This window comes from Etheostoma cragini, chromosome 7 (assembly GCF_013103735.1).
Source record: "Etheostoma cragini isolate CJK2018 chromosome 7, CSU_Ecrag_1.0, whole genome shotgun sequence".
Lineage (NCBI taxonomy): Eukaryota > Metazoa > Chordata > Actinopteri > Perciformes > Percidae > Etheostoma > Etheostoma cragini.
Window position 1 is genome coordinate 21,241,794 of NC_048413.1, and position 9,741 is coordinate 21,251,534.

Consider the following 9,741-nt stretch of genomic DNA (forward strand, 5'->3'; position numbering starts at 1 on the left):
ACACACACACACACACACATACACACACATACATCTCCAGAGGATAAGATCTCAGAGAGGCAACACAGCCTATTTCACTGCAAATTAGGTTAATCACGCTCCAGAGAGGCCCAGTTAATAATCCTCATAGAGGCTATTAAGATGGCACCTAAATCACAGGAATATTTAAATATGTGATGGACCCTTCCACTGTAATGGCAAGCTTAGACCTGGAGTTATCGGTAGAGCTAGTAAGGATGACGACTGGTCATACACCCTGTGCAGCTTTAGACTGATGATGTTGTGCAGGAACCATTGTTTCTCACTAGAGAAAACACCTTGGTGTACAGGAAAATATATTAGGAACCCTATTTCATTAAGTCAGCAATATTTAAAAACAAAAACAAATCAGAATTAGCCTATTACTCAGGTACTAAAGATTTTCTTTTTAAGCTGGTTTAGGACACAGATGACTAAATAGCTGATCACCAGGAATATCATTACACATCATTTCTGAGCTGTTGTAGCTCAAGATTCACTAAAGCCTCCGTCTTTCTTTTTCCTACTGTATATGCCATATTAAGAGATTTTTTAAACAACCACTCCAATCACTTGACATCCAGGCCATAAAAACCTACACTTGCAGGAAATGTCACGTGTACTTAACAATCCTGTTAACGCAAGTGGACACTGAAAATGAAGCCCTCCTGAAAGGCAACTGGTGTCTCCGGCATTAACATTTAGCAGCTGCACAGTGCCCAGGCCTTATAGCATCTCCAGTGCCTCAGCGGTATGAGAGCTCACCGCGGGGAACCTAAAACTGTTTGACGTTCATGAAAGATTGAGCCCGGAAATGCCAAGCCTGGGAGAGATGAATCCCTGCTGGTTAACCCTCAAGTGAGACACTCTCTCTAGTGGGAGCTTGTATTAATTCTTTACCATTACAGCAACTAAAATGTTCTTTTTTGAGATAAATGTATAAAGCCTGAGTAACCCATTACTAAGACGAAAAAGTGTCTCACATTTACCAATTTACCATTTACCAATGCAGCGTGTGCTTTTATTCAAGCTAACAAGATGTGTTGCTGTACTGTATCCTTCTACTGGCAATTATTTTTGTCCCTTTCCATCAGCATCGTCAATGACAGTTATGTGCTGGTTATTGCTATAGGAATAGTTTATTTAATCACACTATTCAAGCTAATGAACAAACATCTTGCCATTGCCAAGTTTTAGTGTTCATTTTTTTTTTAGTGTCATGTTTCAATTAGGATAAAGCATCTTTCCAATGCTACAAGATGTTCACTTAGTTTTTGATGCTCCAAAAGTACTTTTTAATTACAATTAGCTTGGAGTGATTAGTTTAAATCAAAAGTTAATCATTTTGTGAAATGACAGCATGATACCATTTGCATAACATTACACTGAAAGTCCATTGCTGATACTGAATTATAACCCAGCCCAAGTCCACAAAGTGTCTTAATGAGAAGGTTTGCCCAGATTACATGAGGAGTAACTAGAGTGTTCAAAATCCTTGGTATAAATCTCCTGGGGAATATATCCATCCATCCATCAATCCATCCATCTCTCCATACTTCTCTTTAGGTTTGCTAAAGTCAGTGGTGTTGTCTTCACGCCCACATATCAAGCTTCTGTAGGTGGTCTGTTCTTTGGCTACAGAAGCCTTCACTGCACATGCTCACTGCACATTTCTTCTTGTGGTTATTCGTAGCAAAAAAATAACGGATAACGTCAAACACACCCTGTACAGGGAAGCAAAGGGTTTTCTTTCCCACACACTAAATTTGAAACCAAACATTGCCATCACTGTCTGATAATAAATGACACCTTTTAGCCTGTAATGACAAACAATCCCATCCCACATCCCATTTTTGCATTCCGCATCATGTCAGCAAGCGACACGGACATGTCTGAGAATGGAAATTGGTTTCGCTGTGCCTCTGAACGATCCATCTAGAGATATAGGACATAAACGCATTTCATTTTATCATCTTATACAACTGCTCTGTCTACGGCGTGTATTGCCATTACCCTGCGAGGTCAGCCCTAAGCAGTACAGTGTGTGTCATGCATAATAAATGAACGGCTGCATTGGGCAGGAATTAGAGCCACCGGTGGGCTGAGATCCAGCAGGTGGCAAGAGAATCCCACCGCTGGCAAGTTTCATTTCTTAGCGTGCCATTACCTCTAAACCTATTTTACGGAAAATGAGCTCAATTTTAGCTTTTGTTTGCGGACTCCCCAACTGAGTCAAAGTCAGGAGTGGACTGGTCTCCACAATGCTTCAGTTTAGGAATATAAAAATGTATCATAAAAACAAAGAGACTATCCTTTTATTATTGTGTTCTATGATGACACAATCTTACATTGTAATGAAAGAAGAAAAGGAGACAGGAACCAAAGTGTGAGTGGATTCTGTCGGAGTGAATGAGGTACAGTTTACCTCTCCATCCAGGCAGTCTACATGTCATCATTTTCTTTACCTTGGCTAAGCATTACTCAGTACACACATCCACTACTTCCATATTTATTAGGCTTTCAAAGCCAACTAATTACATTATTAGTTGTTTCTATGAGAGCGCGTTCATGTGTTTGTTCTCACAAGCGAGGTTGAGCTGACAACCCCAACCTTGAGGGCAGTGTATGCGCGTACGTCCGTACACGTGTGTTTTGAGCGCGCGTGCTTGAGTGTGTGTGTGTGTGTGTGTTTGTGTGTGTGTGTGTTTGTGTGTGTGTTTGTGTGTGTGTGTGTGTGCGTGCGTGCGTTTGTGTGTTGCTTGAGCCGCCGTACTGTTGGCGACCCCCAGCGTACAGATGGGGAATGTTCGATCATGTTCTTCCTTTAAACATCACAAAACATATCGATAGAGCCATTAAGCATCCTCCGCCTTAACATACGCTAAGCGTCAACACTACAGCGGAAAATAGTCGTTTTTTTAAAAGAACTTTGGTAAAAGACAATCTACATGTGCATGTTTTTTACAGATATATTGATTATATGCTATAATCCACTCATCAATTCCAGCAGACTGTCATAACTTGCAGTGGCGTAGATTAAAAAAACTAAGATCGTGTTGTCGAACGTCAAATGTGAAACATAATTGCATCGACATTTTTCGTTTCCCTCCAAGCAATTACAATTTATTAGGCTACTATAACATTCAATAAATACAAATATCTTACCTGCGCGCAACACTCCGTTTTATCCACATGTTTTTCGACTGCCGAATCCGACTCAGTCCTCCAGGTATCCTCCCATTTAGATGGGTTTCCTCCAAAGTCGACAATAGCTGATAAAAACACTCAAGTGACGGACCTTACTCCCGCTGTCAGTAACGCAACCATTATTTAAGCCATATCCTTCAGCGTTGCGCACATCAAATTCCTCTAACAACACTGCCAAATCCAACTCAAATTACCAGAACAACAGTCACGTCTTTGAAGTTGCTTGTCAACTGTTCTTTTGGCGATAATCTTCCTCGTTATGTCAGTTAAACGGAGAGGGGGGGTCACGCGAGCAGGAGGACAGGTGAGCGGGAAACAGACAGAGGTACCCTCAAAGTTTGCCTTCACGGAAATCTTTCACATCCCCACCGGCTGTAAAGACAAAGATTTAAGGTGTGGATAGCAATAACAAGGCATGTAGTTGGCATGGCATCCTCGTCGCTGGAATGACAGTGCACCTTCTCCTACATTGTTGAAAGGCAGATAAACGTCCAAAAAAAATTGGGGTGGAAGATGAGGATGTTCGGTTCTCTGAAGCACGGAGGAGACAAGTCACCGCTGGTAGGGGGTCCTCATAATGTAGTCACATCTCTGGGGGTGTGGAGCGCTGCGGAGGGGTTAGACAAAGTAGCAAGAAAGAAAAAAAAACAACTGAAAAAGGAAGAGGAGGTTACGACGAAGGAGACCGGGAGGTTGAGAGTTGTTTCAGAGGAGTTGGAGAGAGGGGGGATGAGAGTTTGTCATTTGAGGCGAGAGGAGGCTGCTCCGTCTCATGCTGCTGCTTCTCTTCTCTCAGACTGACGACTGATCTGCCTGCTGGAGAGCCACGCTGCTGTGACGTCACTTTAAAGCCAAATATGTCATGGACTGGAGTGTCACACGTCCTATGGGTGGAGTGTCACGTCAATCTTAAACTCACGAGTGTCAGATTGGGGCAGCACTGTTTAGTACAGTAGTACAGATGTGGGCTAGGCTAAGCATGGATGGCCATGAGTGAAGAGTGAAAAATGGATTGAAATCGCTGGAAATACCTTAGGAAAAGATACAGCATTATGTCAAATACATATAGTCAGATCAGCTGGTAATCAGGACCAGCTGATAGCCCCTTTGTCTTATAAAGTATAATGTAACCTTTTGTTTTTGCCCAGGCTCCTGACACTTTGGGCATGATCTGTGTTCTCCCTTAAGGTTAAGGTTAAATTTGGATTTGGTGAAATTATGATAACCATGTAATGTAGAATATGACTCCCCCACTCCTAAGAACCTACTTTTCAACATACTGGCAAATAATACTCCATAGAACGTACTTTTCAACATACTGGCATATAATACTGCTCACAACAGCAACAGGTGACAAAAAAAATCAGCATAAAACGCATTTAAAATGTGTTGCGACTTTAAGAAATAACAAGAAGTCTGCAAAGCAAGAAACAATTTAACTCACTAAAACAATCAACTTAAATGTAAATTAAAGCCACATTGAGTTTAATTCCAAGATATTTCAGCTTCTTCTGATTCCAAAACATTGACAAACCCTATACTAATTGGTATCTTTCAGCCTATTTATCTCAATCTCTGCAGGTCAGACACGTTGATAAAAATGTTGCACCTTTGCTAACTTTCTTTCAGTATTGGCTTGCACACAAACGTTTTACGTGATTCAAGTCATATCAAACATTATGGGCCTATAGTGCATTTTTACAAGTCATTTAGTTGATTACTGCTTCGCACCTAGCATAAAGTACAGCTGAGGCTGATGGGAATGCCATTATAGTTCAAATAAGTTGCCTCTCAATTCCAAAAATGTCAACCTCACAATGACACTAGAGGGAAAGTCATAGGGTTTCATTTTCTGGGGACCATGAACTCCTATACAACACTTCACGGAAAGCCATCAGATAGTTGTTCTGATACTTTAGCCTGGAACAAAATGGTGGCCAGACGAATATTGCCATCCCTAGAGCCATGCCGTTAAGCTGGCAAAAAAAAAAAAAAAAACATCATCAAATGTTTGCAGATTTTGCCTAAAGTCTTTATTTTGTACAGATTTTGGCTGCTCCTTATCCAAAAAAGTCTTGACTGCCAAGAGTTGTGAACATAACATTTGTTGTAGGATGGAAAAAGAGAGTACTGTACATAAACAGTGTAGAGCTGTAACAGGGCCCTAAAAGTTAGGCCGGACAAGGCCTGCAGAATTCGGCCCAAGCCCGACAAGTACATTTTGATTGACAGCTTTTTAGAAGGCCAAACCCGTTTACAACCCCACATTATTCAAATGTGCGTACGCACAAAGCTCTTTTGCCTTTTGTTAAGAACGAGTCATTAAAAAAAATTAAGTAACATAATTTATTAATGACTATCGTTCTTTACCAGTGCAACCAAAACGTAATCGCCAGAGGCCAACGTTCGTTTCACCTCCCTAGCATTCATTTTTGCGCTAATTGAAACATTTCATCTGATAGCTCATTTACCGCGCGAGAGCAAGACCGAGACCGAGACCGAGACTGAGACTGAGACCAAGTCCGAGACCGAGACGGAGCCCGTGTAAAATAATAGAAATTAAGGCTACGTTTGCACGTGACCGGCTACTTTTGTAAACGGACATTTCAACCTCCCCGTTTTTAAAAATAACATTGTACACAGCTGCCAGTTTTCAGAAAAGTGTTTGGTTACACATACAGTATCTGTGTATATATGCCGCCATTGCCATCAAGAGCATACCGAACTTGTAGTTGGCAGTGTAGTGATGTCATAGGAAGTCTCAGATGCCAGGATCCATCGCATCTCCCTGAGCTTCGAAGTAGTAGCTGAGGTTAACTGTGTTTTCTCTAAATATTTACCAGCCTAATGCTGAAGTAAAAGGTACTGTCTAGTGGGGCGGCCTTGCATCTACCATGTTTCCCATAAGACATGAATACAGCATTAAACTGTCATCCTGGAGGCTTTTTGCACACCTGTACTACAAGATGTCAGCGGTAGGCAAAATCACATTACATTAGAATCAATTTGCTGATGTGACCGAACAGCGAGGTGAAAATATTACCTTTGACAAGATCAACTCTTGCGTGAGAAAAATAGAGAATGTGGCGGCCTTTTATGCACACCTTGGGGTCAAAGTGTCAAACCAATGAACACATCACACCGCTTTTAGCCTTTGCAGTTGCCCTAGCCATTCCTGGAAAAAAAACATACAGGGCTGAACTGTTTATGCTCGCTGTATTTGGACTTGTTTTGTGCACAAATTCTCAATGTGTACCAAGGAGATTCATCTTTTCAACATGAAAAAAATAGCTTCCCTTTGCCTCAGGTGTGGTTTTGTTGCTCTTTTCTGCTCTCGCTCACACTCTTCAAGATTGCCTTGATCATCACATTCTGTCGTAATGAACACAGAGGCTCTCCTCCCAATCAGATAAATTGCAAGCTGTGTATAAAATTGACTGCTATAAACACGATGAGGCAACTTTCCTCTCCTAAAGCACACTTCTGTCAAATACCGTCATTACTGCATTAGTGTGTATACATACATACTGCTCCAAGTGGATACCTCTGTCTGAGGGAACCATCAGTAGCTCCCCAGCAGATGGAAGCTGTCATCGCTCTCTTTCACTCTGTCACTTCCTCCATCTCTTCCCTTGGTATCCACACTCTCTCTCCCACACTCACTGTTTTGCATGATGTCTTGCCATGTTGCATGTTTGTGCGTGTACTCGTACGCATCTCTCTTTTTCAGTTGCTTCATGCGAGCAACATAAGGTGTGACACAGTGTGAACGGGATTATTTTGCCTTAGAGACAGAGTCACAGGTTGTCATGCATGTCTAAGACTGTGGGTGGCTTCTGCTCACATGGACCTAAATGCAGAATACTAAACATCTGTTGTGTAAGCCATTAACACCCCGCCATGAGAGTGCGAATTAAAAGGAAGAGGGATTTGAGTATTGCTGTGTATCTGCTAAACTGGATTGAGTCATTCTGAATGGCAGTTGTGGGTACAGTTTAAGTATGCAGGCTGAATTGGATGCTGCAGACAGGGTTTATTACTTTAGGGTTCAACACAAACACAAAATCTACAACACAATCGTAAAAGCTACAACATACATACATAAGCGACAACCAAAGTGAGCATGTTGTTGACAAACAGTCGGCGGATGAGCTGGAGGAAAGTTCTTGGTTTATGATGTATGGATGACATATTGCTGCCCTAACACTGTAGGCAGCATATTGAAGTTAACACAATGAGCATTCACTTTAAAGATCTTTTGCCGGAACCATAACCATACACACTTTCCAAACCAACTGAATCAAGGGGAATTTTTTCCTGGGAGTTGATCAATAACAAATAGATATGGTTAACGTGTTACCAGCACTTGACAGCAGGATGGGATATTTGTGTGATTTAAACTGCGTCTTTCAACGTGACAAACTATAGACTTTAAACATAGCACTCGCGCATTAAAAGACGCTGGGCACCATGTAGATAACGTTATAGCTGTAGCTACATACACACATATGGAAATACAAAGATATTGAACAACATTGCTTATATGTGACAATCACCTAGCGACAGTAATCATAATTAACCAGGAACCATGTTTCAAGAAACTTCCACCTCCGGCTCCGTTTGTCGGTTATTTATTTGTGTTTTAGCTCTCGGTTTGTGTTGTATCTTTTGTGTTTGTGTTTTAGCTCTCGGTTTGTGTTGTATCTTTTTTGTTTGTGTTGTAGCTTTCCGTTTGTGTTGTAGCTTTTGTGTTTCTGTTTAAGCTTTTGCATGCTGTATGTGTTGACCCGTCTCGGCCACCGTAGTTTATGGCTAGACATTAGCCATAAACTATGCTGGCTGGGTGCTGGGGTTATAGACAGCAAATATAGTGACTTTACAACTGTTCAGTCTGTTATTTCCAGTGGAGAGGTTGTCATGAAACTATCCTCCTGGCTTTTGAAAAACAAAAAAACATTTGTTTTACTTTAGTAAACAGTTCAAGATGCAAGCTGCAGCTGTCTGAGGCTTTAGTCGGAAACAGTTGGGGCTGTTCAGGATTTTGCAAAGTTTGCCATAATTAAACTAATCCTTATAATGACGACTATATTGTAGAGTAAAGAGAAGTACTTCCACTCTTGGTTATGGGTAACCAGAGTACAAAGTCACATGATCCTACTGGGCCCCTGGTGGATGGATGAGATGGTAAAGACATATGGTTCTGTCTGTATAGAGTACCTACCTTATTGGTCCCTGAAGTTTGGGTTTCCACATAAATGGTTATTGCGCCCCGATAACATGTGTGTGGGGCAGCGGCTTGTACACTGTCTCATACTTGCAGTCTGGAATCTGCTATTTCATCCGCTTTTATATGTTTAACTGTTTTAACTGCTCTTTAATGTTTAATTTCCTATACTGCAATGTAAGTTTTTTCGTTATAATTTATTTTGACTGTTTTTTATTGCTCTTTAATGTTTAATTTCTTGTACTGCACTCTAACATTTACTATTTCAATCTTTTTATGTAAAACACATTGAATTGCCCTGTTGCTGAAACGTGCTATACAAATAAAGCTGCCTTGCCTTGAAATGCCCACAGGCTTTGAGAGAGAGTGAGAGTGAGAGTGTTGTTGCTTGGGGTTTTAAAGGTGCTTTAAAGCTACATTTTTTTCTCCATCTTTTTTTGTCTTGCCATACTATATGGCCCTTTAGCTGCTCAATTTGGCCTTTGCTTGATTACACAGGAGCTATCTACACTATTTGTGTATGCAGATGGGTTAGCTACACATTTATGGTGTCACTCTCATGCTTTGGAGGGGGAATGTACACATTACAGGCAGGTCAGCTTGTGTTTTAATATATTTTACTCTTCTCAAAACAAAAGACCCATACAAATCAAATACGACGCATACAATAAATAACTACTAGCAGCAAGTTAAGTACTGACTCAGGCTTTAAGATTTAAAGTCATTGCTGGTGGCAATTTGAAACTTAAATCACAAGCTCATACAAAATATTTTGCAAAGTCTGCAAAATGGGCATTTGTTAGTTTCAGGTTCACGCTAATGGTGGGTAAAGTAGTGTCAATCAGAATAGGCTGGCAGACATATCTCCATAAAGAGAATATGAGGACAACAGTTACTATCATGGGAGTCTTTGTGTTTCTGTAAGTAACTTTTTACAAAAGAAAGCTGTACTTACACTTTTATAATCACAAAATGTGTAGAACCAGGGGTTGAAACAGAAAAAAACATCCTATTCATGTATATGGGCTGTTTCTTCAGTAAAACGTTTCAAAATTCATTATAGAGTGAAAAATAATTTAGATCAAATGTAGAACATTTACAACAGGAGAGTTTCATTTAGCCTTGTAGACGGCTATTCCCTTATAGCTGTGAATGATGGGATAAATGCTAATAGAATACAGTCATAATCAATTGGACATTGGGACATCTACCTAAAATTAGCCAACATTAGCCACCATAAGCAAAGAGAATTGAGGAGGGGTTTGTATTTGTGGCTTACAAGTTCAAATTTG

General features: G+C 40.6%; 1 protein-coding gene across 1 annotated transcript in view; it reads right to left on the reverse strand.

Annotated features, from left to right (window-relative positions):
* The window catches only part of ajap1 (adherens junctions associated protein 1), a 44,688-nt gene extending 40,641 nt beyond the window's left edge, over positions 1 to 4,047 (reverse strand). The window contains exon 1 of the mRNA XM_034877254.1: positions 3,184 to 4,047. Coding sequence (XP_034733145.1) covers positions 3,184 to 3,212 — 29 coding nt within the window. The 5' untranslated portion in view covers positions 3,213 to 4,047. The remainder of the gene's footprint in view (positions 1 to 3,183) is intronic.
* Between the last annotated feature and the right edge of the window lie 5,694 nt (positions 4,048 to 9,741).